This window comes from Micrasema longulum, unplaced genomic scaffold (genome assembly GCF_059751315.1).
Source record: "Micrasema longulum isolate JH-2025_06_02 unplaced genomic scaffold, ASM5975131v1 h1tg000986l, whole genome shotgun sequence".
Lineage (NCBI taxonomy): Eukaryota > Metazoa > Arthropoda > Insecta > Trichoptera > Brachycentridae > Micrasema > Micrasema longulum.
The window spans coordinates 418,170-441,096 of NW_028278175.1; the positions used below are offsets into that span (position 1 = coordinate 418,170).

The following is a 22,927-nucleotide window of genomic DNA, read 5'->3' on the forward strand; positions in this document are numbered from 1 at the left end:
AAGACTCTAATGGTTGTATTCAGAGACAAAACTCAAGGTGAGGAAAGTGCATTCTACTGTTCTCACCTTCAAGTCTTCTCTGCATATGAGATTAGAATGTACTTGAGTTTTGTATCTGAATACAGGCCTGATACTATATATTAGGCCCGTTATTAGTGTGTAAAATTGATTTTAAATTATCAATCCTGTGTTTGGAATTATCTATGTGACGCCGATCGAATAAATGCCTTTAATTTTTTAGATAATGAACCGATTACCGCCAGCAGGAAATATTTTAAAGAAGCAAGTAAATTTACTACCACAATATGGAATAAGTATTGTTACAGAAATCAACCGAGCAATAACTGTGAAATTCTCAATAAAGAACCACACTATCTTACAAGAAGGTTTAACTACAGGACAAAACCATAAAGTGCTCCTAATTATCGGCGACTCGGAAAATAATATACTTCTCTTTGAGGATGTCTGGTAAAAACATTATATAAAATAATTTAGATCAATCTTGAAAATAAATCAGACACTTCAACTAAAATTTTATCTTGTAATTGATTGCAGGGATTCAAGCATACTACAGACATCCAACGCTGAAATAATTAGAAAAGTAACTCCAAAATGTTCTATAGCTCACACAGTGTATGCACATTTCATCAGTTGTAAATGGGGTATGTATTTTATTCCCAAAAAATATCAATTTTGTTTTTTTTTTCAAACAGGTAGGTTATTTATAATTACATACTTAATAATAATTTAACTTAATTTATTTAATTAATAATTTTAACTCTTTGAGTATTAGTACAGTTATAAAAATGAAAGAGAATGTAATTTTTTTTTTTTTTTTTTTAATTTAATTTATGTATATTTCTTCAGCATGAAATATAACACCTGGATTCTTATTTTTATGGGCTAATTATTTTCAGTTGGAATTGATGTACAATGTAGCATCAAAATAAATAAAACGTTACTCAGTGTACTTCCAAAACCAATACAGCATAATATTCAACAATATGTAGGGAAAAATACTAAAGTTACTTCACAATTTACTACTACCAGTAGAGTTATGCGAGAACAAATTCGGGAAGATTGTACGAATGATAAAAATAATCTTACAATCTTGTTTGATGAGGAACCAAATAAAAGTGTTAAAACATCAAACAAAACGAATAGTAAAACACCAAAAAAATCTGCAGACAAAACCAAAAGTCCAAATATCAAAAGGCGCAAAAAAAATATAATGAATGAAATTAATAGTTACATCAACTCAATTCCAAAACCTGCTCACATGGAAACACTCGCCTCGGACATTTCCTATTATGTAAGATTTATTATTTCAAATTTCACTATGTATAATATTTCATTTTAGTTATTTTCTTTGAACATTTGGAATTATTTATCTTTTAGAAGCCTTTATCGAAGAATGTACAAGATTGCAGTTTAAGTTTTGAAACGATCGAGCCAAGATTTTTATTGAAACAGATGGACATTTTAACAGATAATAAAACACAGAATTGTAAAACTGTTCAAAAGAATAGATTAGAAATACCGGAGCAACATTCTTACTACTCGAAAACCATTTCTCAAACATCTCAAACAAACTCATATTCAACAAAATATACGCATTTTGACAATCATACGGAAGAATCATTCAATAAGACAGGAAAATATATTGCGCAGAACGCAAAATCAGATCATACTCCAGAATTTGAGGAAATTTTCAATAATAATGATGATTCTTTCGATGTGTGGTGTAAAAATTTGGAAGCTCAAAAGACAAAATATTCAACTAAAAATATGGAATATCTTAAATCTTTACCATCTAATAATAATTTTTCAGATTTTCCAATAATTCCGTATAAATCACACAAAATTGCATCTGAAAAAAAGGCTAATCAATCAAATTATGTATTTAAGAGATGCGAGAATCATACCGCCGATCATTTTGAAAATGAAAGTAGCAGTATGCGTACTCCTAAAGAGTCCGAGATCAAAAATTGTAATTATTATTCACCAAAGGGGAAATCTTTATATGGTACCACATTATTTGGAGAAAAGCAATTCACAAAACCACAAACCAATATACAAACTGACCAAGGTGAAGATTTAGGCCTTATATCAGATACGGACTCTCAATACACTAAAGATAAATTCAAAAGATTAGTGAATCGATCATTTGAAAAAAAAAATACTGACGAATGTATAAGGCATGAAACATCTCCGCACTTGTATACAACTAAGCACTCTCAGCTTAAGTCAAATAATGATTTTCGTATCCATAAAAATAATGATATTTTGAAAAACAGATATATCAAAATATCTGATGACTCATTATCCATTCAGAAGTTAACTAAACATTTCAATATGAATAACTCCAAAAAAAATATTGAACAAGAAATAGGTAAACAGTTTAATTTAAACTCAAACTATGATATGAAACCTCGAGATAATCCAACAGAATGTGGTCAAATTATAAAAGAGAGTTGTTATGGTTCATGCCCAAGTAGTAATATAGAAAAAGAAGATATCTTACAATTCACTACAAAACGCCATAAATTAAATAACAATTTTTATGAACAAAATATTACCTCTATAGATAAGAAATCTCCTCTCAAACGACCACAATACATAAATGAAAATAACACTAACAATTATACTTCTGGGTCACAAATTGAAAAGTATGTTTTCGAGAATTTTTCAGCTATAAATGGAAAAAGTTTTAATACTGAAGAAAACTGTATTGACAATGATGTAAAATTAAAAGAAAAACTAAACATTGATCTTGCCCACCAAATAAGTTGTTCATTACTGCCTTCTGAAAGTTTGCAAAAAAATATTGAACCTGTATTACCAAGAGATTTGACACCTCGCATAGAATCTAATAAATTTAAAGTGGCCGAGAATTCATTACAAGAAATTGACAAACATATTTCGAAAGATAATATATGTAAGGAATATGATTTTGTAGAAGATGCTCTAAATCCCCCAGAAACAAAGGAACAAACTTACCATAAACATTTAGATATTTCAAAAAACACTAAAAATATCGAAGAAACTGATAATCATAAACTTGTACTTGAACACAAACCACCGCAGTGTTGTAAAAGAAATCCCGATTATTATCCAATTAATAATCTTTCGACAACTGAACTTATAAAATCTAATAAATCTTCAAAAGTAAATGAAAATAATATTTACATTACAAAATGTTGTTTAAAAATTACATTTCAAAAAGATTTGCATAATATATATGTTAGAGAGAATTATAAAAAGCTTTATAACATTTCATTCCATACAATTCAAAGGCCACTTCCAATCAAAAAATATCCTACAAAGTATAAAAATAAGAAAATCAGATCTGTGTCTTGGAGAAATCCCTTGGTGTTGACAACAGCTTCAAAAAGCATTTTGCCTATAAACAACCATTCAAATGAAGGTGAACTTTCAGTTATAAATAATAATTTAACCATTGCCAACAAAAGTAAAGAACCGAAGCTTATTGAAACACCACTTTTAGAAGTTATAAAATCAGTATTACACTTGCCATTACCAGAAATTCAGCCAATGTACTCACTTAATATCATGAATACAAAAAATCAGAAGAGTACTTTCAATGTTGCACTGGAAAAAAGTTGTGTAAACCAAGCTCATAACGCAAAATCAGAAAAATATATCAAAATCCAAGAAAACAATAGCGTTTACGATTTACAAATATGTAAAGTGAAGCAAAATAAACCTATTGTGACTTATAAAATAAAAACACTTGAAAATTTAGCAAAATCTATTGTAGAAAAAGAATCTAAGTCAAGATTTAAAAACACTCAAATTTTGGGAGATATATTCAGGACAGACTCTACTTTACCCAAAGACAAAAGTTTTGGTAAGGAAAGTTTTATTCAAGATTGGTTTACCAAATCTCCCTTTCACTGTTTACCCGAAGCTGCAGTATCAGACAAAGATGAACACTTGGATACTTCCCAAGAAACATCATCCAATCAAGATCCCCAAGAAAAAGCCATTCTCATTTCCAAGCAATCAGTAGAAGAAAATAATCAAAATATTTTCATTCCAAGGATTGAAACAATCCTCCTCAAGCATTTACCAAAGGAAGATTCTCAAATACAAACCGATACTAATGTTGATGTTTCAAGGTAGGTATATTAATTTTACAGAAAATAATTTATATGCATAACTTTTGTATACACATGCTGGAGAATATCGTTTTCATTTAATTATTACCTTTCCACACCTAATGGTCCATAGGGCACTCCATTGGTACACCAAGCATAGAGTATTTTGATCATTTTTGTTACATGAAGGTTAATGAAAGGCTTATGCTTCAGGTGCCAGACCTAATATTCTAGTGTAAAAATACATTTTTAAATATGGACATATTTCATGTTAATCATGTCAAATGCAAATGCGCTGACCATTAGACCACGAGCCAGACAAAAAAAACTTATTTCTAGCAAAAATTCCAATCCGGTTAATAGTATATTTTTATTTAATATCCTTGTTAGATAATTTTATTACTGTAAATATGTATGTATATTATTTAAGTACAACCAATCAAACACATAAACATACATATGTTTTGAAACAATAATATCCATACTTTTTGCGCATAATTTTTTATATCAGCATTAACCCAATATTAATTTATATCCATTTTACAATAATTTTACCAACCACTTACAACACTATGGAATCTAGTTTTTTTTGAGCTGAGAAATATTCGTTATTTATTTAATTTATTTTTTTATAGAAAAGACACATCAAATAAAAATTGGGAAAAGAAACAAATATTTGTAAACCAGAAAACAAATACCAACAAAACTGAGAACACCAAACATGCATTAAATAGTATTAGAAGCACTATTAATGATAATGATAGTTTAAACATTTATATGGATTCATACAACTGTGAAAAGTATCAAAAATCAATTGGACCAATGTATTCAAAAGAATCGGAATATGAACAAACTTTGCAGAATCCTGTGTATAAAGTACAAACAAACAAAACCAAAAATGACAATGACAGTGACGATGAAATGGATGGGAATTGGATAAATAATTATGATAACCGTTCATCGAATCTGTACAACACAAAAGGTTTTACAGATCAAGATTTGTTAAATCCACAAAGTGTATTAGCATCTGCATATTGTAATACCCCAAATAAATTTGAAGGTGCATTTCAAAGAGAACATGAAATAGAATCATGTTCCGAAAACATAACGCTCAAAAATAACCAACCAGTAGATAATGTTGAGCATCTTTTATATTTTCCACGGGCTCTAAAAAATGTTGAAGCTTTCAAGAATAGAGCTAATAAACTACTTAATAAACAAACTTTGAAAGAATACCATAATCTTTTGGATCAACCGAATAATAATGGGGTAGTTTTTCAACAGAATCAGCATAAATTAAACACACAATTTTCTGACTACATTTTAGAACCACAACAAAATTATAATGTCGATAATCAATCATCTAATTATTCTTTTCTACTTCCTGAGATGATCATAAGACCTCAGTATCAAAACTTTATACCTGAATATCAAAATACTTCAAGTCAGCCTCCGCAAGAGAGATTTTTATTTAGAACCAGTAATACCAATTTCAATCAAGGGAAAAAATTTCTCTCACAATTTCAACTAACATCTAAGACAAAATTAAATCATCATTAACAAATGATTTTTTTCAGAATTTGATTGCAATTTATTTCAATGGATGTTATTGACCAAAAACTATATTCAATGTAGTATTTTTCTTCCAGTCAACCATCCTTATACATAACTCTCTTTTATCTCAACCACTCAGTATTTGTACTAACTCTACTTTTACAAGACATAGTTGTGATATTTTTCTCTCAATATGCACATATGTATATAATAATATAAGATACACAATATTTTATGTAAATAAAATTACATAAGAGAAAAAAAATCTATTTTAACCAAAATAATATATGCAACTGTTTTATGCCTGTCTTTAGATAAAATTACAGTCCTTGTGTGTGTGTTTACGCATTGCATTGCATTTATATGTAATACAAATTCCCTATAAAACATACTATGTTTAATAGAAATGCTTTCATTATTAAGTTTTTAAATTATTTGCATTTTAATATTAAATAAATAAATAATAATAAATTATTATGTAATTTAAAAAAAAAAAAAACTGTTATAAGAATAAGAAATACCTAATATGTAACTGTTGATTGTGCACCATATATTTTTTTATCAAAAAACTTGTTTAATTTTTAGATCCTTCCCAACAATGCATACCTACATTTTCAATCATTAAATATAATTATTATTTATATCATACCCCACCCCTTTCGTACTATTGGACAATATTATACACTTATAAATTTAAAAAAAAAAAAAAAACAAATTGGTACATAATATCGTCGGGTTTCTGGAACAAATTGGTAACTAACATTTTACTAGTTGTGAGATATTGCACTCTTAAAGTTAAAAGCTCATCACAAATCAACAATTCAAATAAAACCGCAAGTTGAATATTATAAAATATTATTTTTTGTGTTTATAAAATACGACTTATTTTTATTTATAATACTTTTAAAGATTATTTGATACGAAATTGTGAGAAAAACTTGTGCCAGAAACCTAAAGAATCTTGATGGCTTTATAAATAATGGGGCATGTTATCAATATGATTTGTCAAACTAATTTCACAAATACATCACTCTTGTGTGGCTTTAATGTCACATGAGTCTACATAGTCTAATATTCCGGTGCCCTCCAACATACTCGTCAGAACAGTTGTTCCAATACATGAAGGTGCTGGATATGAGACAACTGTACATAAAAGAAGCACTTACACACTTCTGGTCGAACAATAAGGAGAGATCTCAGCAAAATGTTTGTACGAGGTTTTACCAGAGCACAAATTATGTCATACCCAAAACCCGTACGACTTTTGCTCAGAGTCCTCTTCTCCTAGCTCATCTCTCCTTTATCACACCGAGACTGTTCAATATTTTGGAAGAGCGTATTAAGCTTTCAAGGACAAAAACTATTTTTTTGAATGAAGAATGTAAACCCAGAAAATGGCAATTTTGGAACATACATCCCTCAAGGTCCAGTTTTCAATTACAATTTTTAAAGGTAATGGGTTTTTCCTCACTTGTTTGAAAATTTTAAAGTATTAATTGGTAATCTACAACATTTCAACCAAAATTAGTTTAATTAGCGTTTTAAATGATTCTGGAATCAGGTAGTAACGTTAAATTAAAATAAATGAATGTATGAATTCTAGTATAATAAATTCACCTGCTGAAAAAAAAAACCAAGGTGTTATTATTTTTAATATTTTGGTCTCCTATATATTTCTGTATTTTATGTAGAAAACTTCGAGCCTAGTGATCCTGTCATGCTCTAGCGCTGTGGCCTAGCCGGTGGTGATTAGTTTTGTAAATGGAGGATCGCAGGTTTGAAAAGGCAATTAAATTCAAATTTTATGTATAACCGTTGCAACGCGTTTTACAATTTAGCATCTTGGAAGATTCAATGTACCAGGTGTATGCATAAGTTTTTGCCGGTTTTTGTTGTAAAGGTAACACGTAATTTTCAAGGGAAATTTATTTTTGTTCATTCAAAATATTGGCCATTGGCTTCTACACACGTCGCCCATCTTTCAGGTTAAGTTATGAATACCATGCCAGAAACACTGTTTGTCTTTTGCGGCAAACTATTCATCGAGCCATTTTTTTTTCGATTTCAAGGTATTTTTTACTGTGAGACGCCGCATTGTCGCGTAACAAAATCACTTTGCCATGTCTTCTGGCCCATTCCCGTCGTCTTTTGATGAATGTGTGATTTAAATTAATCATTTGTCGGCGATGCATTGTGCATTAACGGTTTCGCCGGGCTTCAAGAGTTCATAATACACAATACCGCTCCGGTCCCACCAGACACAAAGCATGGTATTCTTGCAGAAGCGATTTGGCCTTTGTGTTGAAAGACCGGCTTCGCCAGTTGACAGCCACGATTTTCTCCGCTTTGGGTTTTCAAAATAAATCCATTTTTGTCACCTGTCACAATTCAGAATAGAAATGATTTTCTTTCTTGGTGTTGAAGCAGCATTTCACAAGTGACTTTGTGATTTTCCATTTGTCGTTCATTCAAATCGTGTGGGACCCATTTACCGAGTTGATTAATCTTCCTCATTGCTCGTAAACGTCTGCGGATTGTTTCTTGTAACACATGTAATGCTTTTGCCAATTGCTGTGGAGTTCAAGTTGGGTCACATTATCCAGTAACGCCTGCAATTGCTTGTCTTTACACTTTTGTGGTCTACCAGAGCGCGCAGTCTTTCACATTGAAATCGCCATGTTTAAATTATCAAAACCATGTCCCACATATTCAATCGATGGAGCGTATTCACCATATGTTTCTACAGGCAAACGATGACTTTCCAGACTTTTTCTTTTGATTTTATAAGAAAAGCAATGCGTGCCGTGCCGCAAATGTTATTTTTCAGGCACAAACGTCGACATGATCGCTGAATGAAACAACACAGATGCTATTGTTTGGCGGACTCAACTTGTGTGTGCTTGTAGGTTAATATCTGACAAACAAACTGATGTAGTGTCAAATTCTATGTATTGTTCGGTGGCGCCATCTCTTAGTGAAACTAGAAAAAACTCATGCATACACCTGGTATTATCCAACAAAGTAGACTAGAATTATTATATGGAAGCATGTACATATTTATTTAATTTACCATCCTTCAGTTTTTGCCCTGAATCCTTTTTTTGTTCACTACCTCAATAAATTATTATTTTAAAATATCAATAAAATAAATATAAACTTCAAAAAAATATTTTATATAACTTTTCAATATTCTAATACACAACTATGTATATTTTTTGTGTTTTTTATGCCTCATTATTTATGTGCAATAGAAATGAAACAAAAATATTCAAAGCAAACATTTATTGATATTCAATATTATTAGATAAGTATTACGCATCTATGTTTTATCAATCTATACATCACAAAGCAATAATCAAAATATTCAAAAGAAGAAAACTTATGCCTTTACCATTAAGCCAAAAATAAAGAGGATTCATAGAGACGTCACTTATCTATTACATATCTATTGAATTACATTGAAAACAATGTTACATTAACAATATAAATATTACCAAGACTAACTAAACACCAGTGGTGTGTTGATGACAAGTTCATTGGGAGAAATACATATATTTAGTCTGTCTTGGTAGTTAATCAACATTCAACATGACTCTTTCTTTGTTCATTTTAACCCCACCAGTGACAGTGAAACATTTATTCTATATGCCGGACACTGCTCAAATTAAAATGGACAAGGAAATCAATTCTCTCTGTTATGGATTGAACAACTCAATCATAACAAAATAAGAGTTTACAACCTCTATACTTTGCATTAAAATAATGCCCATTTTCACAGGCAGGGTGTGTCACATAGTGTTATTCTCCCTCTGGCCGACACCGACCGGTATTACATCCCCGGAAAATTAAGGAAACTGATAAGAAAACACAGATATCCTTACATAAACCGAAGGACCAGTGATGCACCCGTAACCCGATGATTGGTTATCCTAATTTCATCATTTACCTACTAAGAATATATAATGTGTATAGGATACACATTTATACACACACTATATACTAGCCGAGAAGGATTAATATGGGACGCGAGTTAATTCATAATATATCAATACGGACTGGCATGTTTTTATACTTATTACTTTCTCCTTGTTATTATTTAGCATAAAATAGAGAAATTTTAATAAATAGTCATTTCCAGGCTTGGAAAATTCCACTAATTCTATGCAAAGTATAGCTTGTACGAAGTGTCGCCCGTCGCCTGATGCATAAATATTCCAACAGCCAGTGGACCACCCTAACTAATCGCTCATTCGCAATTCCAGTAATAAAATTCATTTAAAAAGAAGTTATATAAAATCATTTTCAAAAATCAAATCCCACAGAACATATTGCATAAATGACATTGCGAATGAGTAAAAAAGTGTGGCCCGAAGCCCCATAAATTTTCATAAATGTATGTTTTAAGAATAATTTAATCATACATTTATAAATATCTAATACCGAAAAGCTTAAAGCCACGTTCCAGAACATGGCGTTTATTTGAAATCCAACTGGATTCAGCTCTCTCTTGCGCCCGCTAAGAATTCATGAATATCAGGTAACAATCTAAGGAAAATAAATTGAACCTACAAACTTGGAGATAAATCAAAATCCTACTTGGTAGTTGGGGTAATAAATATTAGACTAGAAGTTCATATGTAACCCGAGTAGCGATCGCGGGAAGGAGAGCTGACATCAGACAAGGAATTCACTTTTTGGTCATGATCTTGAGGTACTCCAGAGCATTCTGAGCAGCTGCGGCCTGCGCATCCTTACTGCTACCTCCCGCTCCATAGCAGACTGCCACTGGCAGTGTAGACAACTGAACCAAACACTGCCAAGCACCTGCTATGGACTTCTCCTCGATGTCCACAAACGTCACCTCAAAGTTCTGCTCAGAAGCAATTTCTTGCAAGAACTGGACAAAATCGAAATCTTTTTTATTTAGTGGAGTTACCTGTAAATTTAAACAGAATGGAATATATAAATTTTGTTAATACTTTAAGAATAGCAATAGAAATAATTATATTGCCGGTAAAAAGCGGTAAATGTGAAAGATAACCTGAAGTTTAGCCAAGATGGGTCCAACTGAATGCTTGAGCTGCTTATGGAACTGTGACACCTTATGACTGTGACTAGTGGTGAGAGTGGATATCTTACTCTCCTTCATAGTCGCGTATCGAGCAGCCACATTTCCAGTATTCTGAAAAAAGATTTTTAATTATCATTCACGGGACAACGAAATGTAGATTTTGTCTATTTTAGTTAGGCATAAAAGGTCCGATATGCAGTTGTCTTTTTTGCATAGCATTGGGGAGGCATCTTCAAGACAGTGACGAGAAAACAATGTTCAAATACCTATTTATCATAATTCTCTACACTGAAATGAATGTATAGTTTGATCGATATGAAATATTTATTGAACAAAGATGCACTGATGTAGTTGTATGACAAGAAGAAGAATGTTCACTGACCTCTCCCGGCTCCTGTTGGGGAAGCGGAGAGTCGAGCTGGAGCAGCAGGAGCATGCGGTGAGCAGCGAGACGTTTGGCCACCTTCTTGCTCTTCCCTCGCCCCACTTCCTTCTGATTCAGGAGCATACACGCCACTGTGAACTGCCGCTCGTGAGGAAGGCCACCTACAAATATTTTTTTTTTCAATGAGTAGTGCCTTTAACAAAGTACAAAAAATATAATCATAAAACAAAATAATTAACGCCTGCGTTAACCACACAAAAAAATTCAGTGGCAAACATAAAAATAAAAAAAAAACAATCACATTCCAGGGACTAACAAAATCTAAAGGAAGATGTGAATATGAATCTCCTTAACCCTTTTCTTGGGCATGTGTCTTATTGGATACATATGATTTGATTTTTTCTCATGAACTAAAACACAAGTAGAACAGAAGTTAGTTAAAACTGCTTTACCATATTTTTCGTTCTGAACTGCATTATCAAAATTTATAATAAGCTTTAATTAAAAGAAAAAAAAAGTGTTTGGGATTCTGTAGACATTTCAAATTAAATATGCAAAAAATTGTTTTTTTCTTTCAGCCAAAATAATGGCTAAGCAATAGGGAGGTTAGTAATAATAGGGTATAATTATGAATATTGAATGTTATAAATAATATGATCACTATTTCACAAGACTTAAAAAAACTCCTATTCAATATTTCCATTTACAAAATTGAGATTTAGGGTGGAGCATCAAAACAGTTGTTTATTTTCCCTACACCTAATTTGTCCTTGTCAATAGAATAGTATAAAGCAATAAGTAAACACCTTTTAAATATGCATTTACTGAAGACGTAAAAGAAAAAATCAATAATATATTCAGACCTTACATTGATTCTAACAATTCTACGAGAATTTGAAAAACACTAACTTAAAAAATAATTGTTTGCTTTTTTTACGCCCCTGAATGATTAAATTATATCAACTAGTCAATTTGATGCAAAATGTAAAATAATTTATGATTTTTGTATGAATATGGCTTCGGGTTTCTGGCGCAAGTTGGTAACTGCAAATTACTAGTGGTGAGATATTGCACTTTTAACTCTTCCATCGCTAAGCATAGATTACATTTGCCGACACCAGTACGCGGCGGCATATTTTCAAGCGCTAAAAATCACGGATGAGATTTTTTAATCGTCTAGTTATAAGAGACAAAAGCATTTATCCGTATAATTTATCATTTAGTTATCTTCCCAAATCCTTGAACTTCAATAATCAAATAATTTTTATCTGTACACAAAGAAATTACATCAATAATCATTCAAATAAAAGTGTTCTAACCGATTTGAGAACAGAGCGCTAGCATTATACTATAGGTACTCACTCATGCTTATGAGAAACTCATATTTATGTTGTTTTTATTGTTAAAATAAAAATACATATACTTATGATTTTAAGATTCTACATATAAAATAATAAAAGTGAATTTATCGTCGGTTAATATCGGAGTTTTCCGTGGCATATATATGCCAAAAACAACAATATTTCGAATATTGTTTTTAAAATGAAAGACACTTCTTGCTTACTTTAAAATCTGTCCCTCACAAATCTGCTCATCACTTTAACATCGGTTTGACATATTATTGAGATATTATGAATATTATTATTATTTAAATAATGTATGTATATTTTTAGAAAAACAAAACACGAACTATACAAAATGAGGTTTTTAATGTAATTAATATTGTACTTCTTTTTTAAAGTCGTTATTATTACAAATACAATTCTTACATGTTTTTAGTACAACAGTAACACAAGGTATTCAATAACACGATCAACGCACAGCTCTATAGAGACAACGAAATACGACACTCGAGATACGGCTCGAGGTCATTGTCGAGCGGGAATTTCAAAACTGTTCGGTCATTTTTTCGCCCGCTCTGATTAAAATCTTTTATAATATAAACAAATATAATCCTAGGAGTTATTCAGATATGTCACTCATCAACAAATGTTCAGGGAATATTTCCATACAAACTTTTTGGCCATCTATCGTGCACTTATCAAAGTATCAGCCTGTAAAGTCGAAAATGTCTAAAGACAGTTGCCGCGTACGGGGCACGATTTTTCAGACTGTCTAAAGATAGTTCCCGCTGGGATTGGGTTAAAGTCAAAAGCTCATCCCAAATCTATAATTTAAATAAACCTGCAAGCTGAATATTATAAAATATTGCTTTTTGTATTTATAAAATATGAAATGAATTGTAAAGTTTCAAAAGACGCCCTAATGAATTTTTCTAATCTGAGTAAAATACAAAAAAACTATTTGGTCAATATATAATATACAATTGGTTCTTACAAACACAGTGCATTTGGAACTCAAAGTGAGGTGTGAGGCGAGATTGTAAACATGTCAAAACTACTTCCAAGGACCACAATATTTTTAAAAAAGAAGTTAAAAAGCATATATTGTCGACAACAATTCATCACCGCGTAACTTAAATTTGACCACTTTAGGAGAGAAATTAAAATGTTTTGCTTTGTGTGTGTTTAGTAAACTCACTTTTTTTAACATTTAAAATTCAACAACTTACTTTCCAGATATACATAATGTTTATTTTTACTAGCAATGTAGGAATTTATTTGCCACCAAATGGCATAACAGACTAGGCGGTGATCGACTGCCGTTGACGATAATACAGTCGAACTTGGTTATTACGAAGAAGATGGGACCGACTGAATTTGCTCGTAATAAGCATTACTCGTTATACCAAAAAAGGGTTTTTTTTCAATCCAATCGCCAGTGCACATTGTCTTATTCTTAGTGGTAGGGGTCAGTGCTATGCAAGCTCCTGACGTCACTGCGGCAAGTGAAGATCTATTGTGACTGTGCATATTGTCACCAAGTAAACAAATAAATATACGCATAGTTCATACAGATAATTAAAAAAAGAAAACTATTAAGGAAATTATAATTAATGCATACAAACATACTACTTTCTAAATTCAATATGCAGATAAATAAACATTCTTATTTTTCCACAATATTTACACAGTGGATAAAAAGATATTTTACTTCAAGATTTTTCGCACCACATTCTATTTCACAAATAATTGCCACTTTTTCACGAATTGAGAGACACTTTCTCCTGTTAGTAGACATGTTTATAATTCAAGGGTTAGTTTTTAAATGATCTGACATCTCCCACTCGTATTGTTTATTATGAAATGACCATAAAACATTAAAGAAAAACTGAGAAGCGTAGTAAACCCCCCGAAATAAGGATGTCATTCGTAACTACAAAAGAAGTTGTAAATTATAATGTGGTGCTGAACCGGTACTTACCGGGTTCACAAAGCTTGGGTTTTTTACACGCAATTTCAACCATGTGTGATATTTTTTCAATGTCAGCGAAAACACCAATTAGGTACTTGGACTCTTACATAGTGTCATAAAAGTCATTTGATCTCGATATATATATATAGGTCTAAAGTCAGCCCCACCCATTTAAATTTTATTATTCAGGTTCTTATTTGAAAAATTGTGTTTTTAAACGATTGAAGAGTTTTGCTTGACTGTTGACAATATTTTTGTTCCGTATGTCCGAGAAGTAGCTCGTTATAAAAGTGAATAAATGTATGGAAAAATCCATAAACTAAAATGTCGATGATTGTTTCCTCTTCACATCCGAGATCTCACTATTTCCGTGATCGTTATAACCAAGTTCGACTGTGTATGTATAAAAGTTAATTAATATTTTCTTTCTTAAACTCTCACATATTTTTAAACTTTTATGTTTATTTCTTTGAATACTGAAAAACTGTCCATTATAATCGGGTTGTGGTCCTGTGGCTAGTGTCTCGGACTCACAGACCGAAGGTCCGCGGTTCGAATCCCACTCTACCCCAACTCGATTCCATTTTCTAATAGTGAGTTATTTACAACTCGTTGAAAATGGCCCTCAAAATTAAATATTTGGGTAAATCATAAGAACGCAAATATTTCTTTTTTTTAAAAAAAAAAAAAAAAAAATATTTATGTTCTAATTCTCAATTTTTGCATAAATAAATAAAGGCTATTTTTTTGGTTTCTAGAATAAAAAAGATTGTGTTTGGGTTTCCATTTGCAGTAACCAACTTCATAAAATTTTAGACAAACCTTCCTCGTGCTCGGTGACATATTGTGGTGGTGGTAGGAAACGTCGCATGCACATCTCCTGAAGACATCCTACAGGATTCACTTCATAAGGCGACTCAGTTGATCCATCACTGTTATAAAAAACACAAAATTACAGTACCATTGTTAAATGCTATTATATTATCATCAGAAAATTTATATGTATTTCAAAAATCTAAAACTAAATGCGTCAATCAATTTTGATGGAGAAGTAAATTTAACAGTTTTAGTTCTACTGATTTGAATGAAAACACTGGGTATTGTTTATTTTCTATCTTCATCATCATCATAAGCTCGACAGCCCTGGGTGGGCCTTGGCTGAATCCAGGAGTCTCCCCACTCTTGCCGGTCTGCTGCTCTTCCTCACCAGTTCCTCACTTCCAAAATTGTCATATTTCTTTTCAGGTCTTCCTGGTCTTCGTCGTCCTTGTGGCACAGAGACAGTTAGGCGTTTTATGGGGTTTTCGTCGTGCATTCTAATTAAATGGCCAGTTCACCTTAAGCTTCCCACCTTGATGGAGTTGATTACATCGGGCGCTCGGTGGATATCGTATAGCTTTCTATTGTAGCGACGATGCCAATGGTTGTTTTCTCTCACAGGGCCATAGATAACTCTGAGGATTCTTCTTTCAAAGGCTGCAACGGTTCCCTCAATATTTTCTATCTTGTGGGTAAATAAATGACAGTATTCATGAAAATAACACTAGCTTGTGCAGCATCGCTTGTGTACAAGTTGTAGCTAACATGCTACCGGCATCGTGTAGTGGTTCCGCTGTAGTCACTAGAGCGCACAGACCCGTCCACTGGTTGTAAGGCAATGGAGGCTAGACGACCCAGTTGCGTCTCGTCAAGGTTGGAGATGTCCTCAGAAGGGCCTCTTACTTCAGGTTGAAGGGTCCAATTTGACATGGTCAGGAATCCGTAGGGAGAGAAGTTCAAAATCCAAGTCCAGAATGAAGCGTAGGTCTCAAGCGAAGTGAAGTGAAGTAGAGTAGAAAGCCGGGTCGGGGGGTAGAGAGTAGAGATGAGTTAAAGCCAAAAGTCAGAGAAGAAGCGATAATTTATTTTGAAAGTACATCTTCTATACGGTTGGCGCTGCGCGCCCTACCGTTCACCCCCGCTGCGCGAGCTTAGGCAGTCGCATACAGATTATATTTTCAAAACTGAATCTTTAAAAGAACCTTACACAGTTTCTGGTGGTGTTCCATTAGTAGTACTATCGGCAGAAGTTTCTCCACTAAGCTTGTCTAAGAGTCCCTTAGCAGCCTTATGTTTAGCTTGCTTCTTGGATCGCCCAGTTCCGATGGCTGTAAAAAATACACAAAGGGTAAAGCAAAATTCAACAAAAAAAAATATTGGAAAAAATAAAGATTTTCCCTTGAGCCTTGCCTTTTAATGATATATTTTAATGGTAGATATTCATTATTTTACACAAGTTATGTGGCTGCAACGTGAAGTATATTTATTTTAGTGCAACAAGTTCAAGGCATAATGCATTTACATAATTATTTTAAAATTTCTGTGATAAATTATATTTTTATTAACTTCTGGACTTCAATATGAAATAAATTTAGGGGTGAAAAATTAAGTTACATTGAAACAGCGGGAGTGTTTATTCTTAAATAAAACATGCATCTTGTAAACATTATAATATAAGCTATGTCAATGCAAATTCAGTTATCCAACAAGAAAGTTTCGAGAACAGAGGGCCGTGCGATTGGTACACTACTAGTGTGGGGTAAGAAAATAACTTAGTTAAAAAAAAAATTGTACTTACCAACCATATCCGTAACAGTAACTCTATAGCGGAATATAGGTTCATGTATGAGCCCTTCAATTTGTACTAACTCATACTTGGGGATTGTTCCACGACGTGCGAGCAGCTCTTGTAATACGGACACGGGGGTCTTATTTGGCATGTGCGCCATTTCCTAAAGAGAAAACACCCCTTTTAAACACAACAAACAACAATCAAGCATCGTTCAAATTATTTAGTATACTATGTAATTAGAAAATTTAATTGAAATATTATATTTACAAAAAATATATATAAATTTATGGAATAACCCGCTAAGCCTGTATTTAGAGGCTTGTCAGCAGGTGGGATAGAGGGGATATGAAAGGAGGCAATTAAAAATACACCACAACACCCAGACCAATTAAGAAAAAAATCTTTCTTGGATTTTTTCTTACAACTGGTGTAAAATCAAACCCGCATCACCAGTTTCACAGTGCAACGTCTAACCGACTGCGCCACGGCGCCTGTCAGCTTTATTCAAGTATCTGCTTATGAATTATAGTATAAAATGTAGGCGGTCTCCGTGGTGTAGTGGTCAAGACGCTCGACTCACGCACGGAAGGTTCCGGGTTCGATTCCCGGTGAGAACACAAAAATTTAAAAAATGTGATTTTTCTCAAGCCTGGGTGTTCTGTGATGTAATTCACCACTGTAATTGGGCCTAATGGCCTGTTGTGGTGCAAAAAAAAAAAAAATCAAAAAGTTGGATTTTATAAAACACAAAGAATTTTAATATGGGCATGTACTTATATTTCTTAGACTTTCAGTCGCTCAGATGTACAATAATTTTTTTTGGGTTGCTGTGCTGGGAGTAATTTACACACTTTTCCGCCATTTCTGACTGCATTTCAGCATACATCATCACGGTTGATATTGGAAAGGAGTGCGAACAACACACGGCAGGAAAACTCATTGTGCATATTATATTATATTACGTATGCTAAAAATTTTAAGAAATGAGAAGATCCAATATTTTAGAATTTTATTCATTTTAGAGAAGTTTCTATACAAACAATTGAAAACATTACAGAAAATACAACCAATGAGTATCAATAAATAAGAAAGCCTTCCTCATTAGAATCCGACATTATCATAGTGTCAAGTATATTAATCCCTTAAATGACTACATGAGCAAAATAAATATGAGACCACTCAAATTATGGCTAAAAATTGATTTAATAAAAAAATATACACTCAAGATTTTAATATTTTTCCAAAATGATACTCGTTTCGCCATACACAGACATGTAAATCTGACAGCAATCAAATCTAATAGTCTTTAAATAAATTTACACGCTGTCAGTTTGATAATTCCTTCGAAAATTAAACCACTGTCACAAAAAGTTTTTTAATTAAAATGTGGTATATATTTAACAAATAATAGAGAGTAACAAATAATAAAAAAATGTAACTGCTGTTTAAAAACAGTTACCCTCCGAAACACATAAAACAGTTTCACAAAAATAAATTAAATTGTTTAAAAAAAAACAAAATCTAAATCACCAAGCACAGAAGTAAATAAAAAAAATCACGGGAGGGGAGTCGCACACTGCACTAAACTGTTATTTTTTAAACGTCTTCACGAAAAAGCTTAATTTGTAAAATGGTAACTGTTATTGCTACTTTTACAAAAAACCGAAATGCCTATCTCTAATTATTAGGTTGGGGAAAAAGTAATTTCGTATTTTTCACTTTATTTTGCTTGTAGAGTATCTGCCAATTCCATCAAACACACAGCAATACCTTCCTGGCCGTCAGTCTTGGCTCGGCCACGGTCTGGGCCGCTTCGTTGGTTTTTGACCACGATCTCCGTCGCTTGACATTGTTGTAAGTGACCCAGTTTTCATCACCAGTCACCATCCGCTTCAGAAATGGGTCAATTTTGTTGTGTTTCAGCAGCGATTCGCAGATGGAAATTTGGTCCAAGAGGTTTTTTTGTGTCAGCTCGTGTGGCACCCAAACATTGAGCTTTTTTTTGATCCAGCCTTCTGCAAATGGTTCAAAACAGTTTTACGATCGATTTTATTTTTTTATTTTTAGATCAATCGGTTTTACTATCCCAACTTTCGACATGTCCCTTTTTAAGTATTTGTTGGATTCGGTCATGCCGTGTCATTCTCGGTCTTTCTCGATTTCTGAATCCATCAACATTGTAAATATTTTTAGCCATTCTTTTGCTGACCATTCGCTCTACATGTCCAAACCAACGCAAAACTTCCAGAAGTTTTAAACAAATTTAATAGATAACCTACAATAAAATAAAATAAATATAAAACAACTTTGTTTTTTACCACTATTTATTTTACTACTGGCCTGTTTCAAAGCTACACAAACTTCTTTATCAAGGTATACTTAAATAAAAAAATAAGTGGTTAAAAACAAAGTTGATTTAAATTTATTTTATTACAACAAAGTAATATAAATTTTATACATAACCTACAAGTTTAGCGGCTTCATTGAGCGGAGGCATAGATTCGTGGGAAACGTGTCTCGGGCGGTTGTTGGGGGCTCGGCCCCCTCGGTATCCCACTGTGTGGCGGGCCGCTGCCGGCCGCTGCGTGTCGGTAGAACTCGCCACTGGGTGACTTGTCATCTATGCAAAGAATCAATAAAAAATTCACAATATTTTTAATTTGTTCAAATTTTAGTGGATAAGTACTGAATTGAAACCTCACCAGAACTCTCAAGGCAGATTTGGGTAAAAGGATATGCAAACATAGGTAGAATAACAAATGCAACACAGTGCACACGTGATCGCTTAAATCTGCCGACAGCAAGGTCATAAGCAGAGTGCCCAGACTTGGTTCCACATTCCCCTTAGTTCAACGTATTTGTTGAGTTATTTAAGGCCGTGTTCTTCAACTTGCAGGTCGCGACCCCCGGGGGAGTCTCCAAGACTTGCTCGGGGGATCAGTCACGAGCAAAGCAAAAAGTGAGGGTTATAGATCCTACACTAAACTAAAAATAAAATTATTTCAGTGGGAAGGATGTGCCTGTTTATTTTTTACAATTTGTCAAATAGTCTATAAATAAATTATTTTCGAGTCGGAGTCTATGTATTTCTCTTTTTAGTTTTTATATTCACCAATGAAAAGAAAGTTATTTCACCTAGGTAGGGTGTGGAAAATGGCACTAACAATTTCTTTTTTTTTTTGCCAGCTCTGGATATTCTTCCTTTCTCTGTATCCAGAAGACATCAATCTTGAGTGAATTAAATTATATTTCGAAGATGCCCTATGAACCTTATAGATGTGTTGCTGGCGTTGTGCCTGCTTTTACCTTGCACTTATTTCAATAGCAAGAAAATTGAATATGTGATTGTTAAAAACACTGGCATTCAAAGAGCATAAAAAAATCAAGGTCCTAGAGGATTTTTTTACTCGTAAAGCTCATTTGAAAAGGTTAAAAGCATCGACTTAAGGTATATCAATCTGTGTAATTCTATAATAATTGATGAAATGTTAACAAAATATTATGAACTATTATTATTTTCCTTAAAAAAATATATTCATTTTAGTAGAATTATCTAAATAAATCAAATTGTCTATCTTTGAGAAATTTACTATTATTTTTTTATAATTGGTTTCCAAAATAAAACAAATAATATTAAATAAATATTTGTGTTTGAACCGGATTGTTGTCACATGGTAGTGTTGCAGACTGACAAATCAGATGTCCGAACCCGGAGATATTAACAACCCGTTGAAAATAGCCCCAGAATTAAATACTTAGATAAATCATAAAAAAATATTTGCAGTAGAATTTTTTTTTTGAAAACCTTTTTTTTACATCATACACTGGTTTTCACAGGAGTATTTTTTTCATGTTTAATATATGTGTACATGACGACATCCATATTCCGGGTAGTAAAAAGGAAGGAAGTTCCCTATGACTCGAGACACAGTGCTTTACATAGGAATTGTTGTCTAACACTACTAGTACATTGACCAAAGAATAGAATAGAAAATAAGCGTTGCAATAGCCTACTAATACTGTTCAATATACTAGCACATTTTGGCTTTTTAGGAAATAACAGATTAGCATGGAAAAGTAGTAAAGTATAAAAAAGTTAAAAAGAAGTCTTACCTTGTGAAATAATATGAATCAATCACTTCAAATTCTTTAAATCCGTAATCTAAAACAAAGAATGATCACTTCATGAACTAAAACAGAAAGAGAAGTACACCTACCCACATAAAAAAAGAAATGTAAAAAAATATTCATAATTATTGTAGCAATAAATACAATTTCTAAATGTATTGTTATCAAAATCGCGGCATTGCAGGTTTTGGTAAAAATCCTTGTACCAGAACCCAAGAGCAAACACAATCGTACCGACGAAAAGAATGGTAAGAATTAATTGAAATTTCCTTGGTGTAAAGTTGAAACACTTCATAACTCAAAATATAATATTAATATCTACACAAACCAATTAATAAGTTTAAACACTATTATTATTCACTTTACAATACAAAACTATAAGAAATAAAACAATTATAATCCCTTTGATAAAAAAATATATATGCGGAAACATGCGGAAACGATGTATTATCAATAGATAGAAGAACCTTAATGTACTATACACACTCAAGTTTGATAATTTCATAGGATACAATATAATATTTAACAACTAACCAAATATTGGCGTAGAAAAATCTCTTTACCCAAAGTATAATCTAAAATCGCTTTTATAGCCGGCAAATTTCCGGAAAAGTCAAGATCGGTCAAAATGTCCGCCCACAGATATTTTAAATCACAGATAAATGAACAGGGAGTTGTGTGATGTGTGAGCATGATAAATATAAAACAAAGAATGTAGAATTAACTATAGACAATGAACTAAAACATTTTTTGTGATTTGTAGGTAGGTAATTATTTTTTTTCCTTTATGATAAAATTCACTCAAATTCTTTTTTCATATTCTGTTTTTCCTGCTCCTTACACAAACTAAACCTCACCACAATGTATGGCGAAAAGTGTTTTTCCATTGAAGATTATAGACTAAGTGTAAAAAAATTAACAACAAAAAATTAAATTTCGTAATGTATCCGAAATAAAACACGTTTATTTGATTTAAATTCGACTTAATTTTTTTGATTTGCAAGAGCATGTATTGTGACGCGTTTTGTTTTGTTAAGACATTTTCAACTCGACATTTTTTCTTCAACTTACAAAACAAAACGCGTCACAATTTACCCTCTTGTATATAAAAAAAAATAGAGCTAAAATTCAATAAACGTGTTTTATTTTGATACATTACCAAATTTAATTTGGAATTATACCCATTGTCTGCATACACAATAAATAAAAGGAACATTTTCTCTACTTTTATATAAACATAAATATATATTACCACCGGAAAAAATATTTAAATATTATATGCCATGTTTTGGCCATAATAACACTGATATGTAGTGAGTTGTGAAGTTGAATCTATTATCGTAGTTGAAAAAGTAATATTATTTATTTACAATACCTGTATATTTTTAAAACTATGTGTACTTTTAACAACGGTAAAATTGAGTAGTCAAAAACAAAATCAGTATAATCGGTCATATCGTAAATGTATAATATTTATATTGTAAGTTTTTTGTTAGAGGTTTATATTATATTACTTATTTATAAACGTTTTTATGATTTACCCAAATATTTTAATTTTATGACCATTTTCGACCATAACTCACTTTTAAAAAATGGGAATCGATTTATGATAAAGCTGGATTCAAACCTGAAATATATGAGCCACAGAACAACAACCCGGTTACATACTTTGTAAATTAAAATTAATGGTTATCATGGACCTTTTCAGTTTTTAATTATCTCAAATTTTTGTAGAGAACTAA

At 32.1% G+C, this 22,927-nt stretch overlaps 2 protein-coding genes across 3 annotated transcripts in view; one reads left to right on the forward strand and one right to left on the reverse strand.

Moving 5' to 3' along the window:
* The window catches only part of LOC148277753 (uncharacterized), an 81,162-nt gene extending 75,404 nt beyond the window's left edge, over positions 1 to 5,758 (forward strand). The window contains exons 18-22 of the mRNA XM_088232447.1: positions 242 to 468; positions 556 to 662; positions 1,011 to 1,312; positions 1,399 to 4,142; positions 4,757 to 5,758. Coding sequence (XP_088088573.1) covers positions 242 to 468; positions 556 to 662; positions 1,011 to 1,312; positions 1,399 to 4,142; positions 4,757 to 5,681 — 4,305 coding nt within the window. The 3' untranslated portion in view covers positions 5,682 to 5,758. The remainder of the gene's footprint in view (positions 1 to 241; positions 469 to 555; positions 663 to 1,010; positions 1,313 to 1,398; positions 4,143 to 4,756) is intronic.
* A 3,184-nt stretch (positions 5,759 to 8,942) lies between these two features.
* Positions 8,943 to 21,872, reverse strand: LOC148277755 (protein Loquacious-like). 2 transcript variants are annotated; one of them, XM_088232439.1, is made up of 9 exons: positions 21,749 to 21,872; positions 21,171 to 21,219; positions 19,525 to 19,677; positions 17,064 to 17,217; positions 16,473 to 16,593; positions 15,269 to 15,378; positions 11,129 to 11,292; positions 10,717 to 10,857; positions 8,943 to 10,611 (listed from the first exon to the last, which is right to left on the reverse strand). In XM_088232439.1, the coding sequence occupies exons 3-9, from the start codon at positions 19,675 to 19,677 to the stop codon at positions 10,363 to 10,365; spliced, it is 1,092 nt and encodes a 363-aa protein (XP_088088565.1). In that variant the 5' UTR covers positions 21,171 to 21,219; positions 21,749 to 21,872; the 3' UTR covers positions 8,943 to 10,362. The 2 variants fall into 2 exon arrangements, with proteins under 2 accessions (XP_088088565.1, XP_088088564.1); XM_088232438.1 differs by having other exon boundaries at positions 21,720 to 21,872.
* Between the last annotated feature and the right edge of the window lie 1,055 nt (positions 21,873 to 22,927).

Coding starts and splice junctions, on each gene's coding strand:
- LOC148277755 (XM_088232439.1), bottom strand. CDS start 19,677: ATGACAAGTCACCCAGTGGCGAGTTCTACCGACACGCAGCGGCCGGCA. Junction 15,379..16,472: donor GGAACACCACCAGAAACTGT/GTAAGGTTCTTT, acceptor TTTTTATAACAG/TGATGGATCAACTGAGTCGC. Junction 10,858..11,128: donor CCCAACAGGAGCCGGGAGAG/GTCAGTGAACAT, acceptor ATCTTTTTTCAG/AATACTGGAAATGTGGCTGC.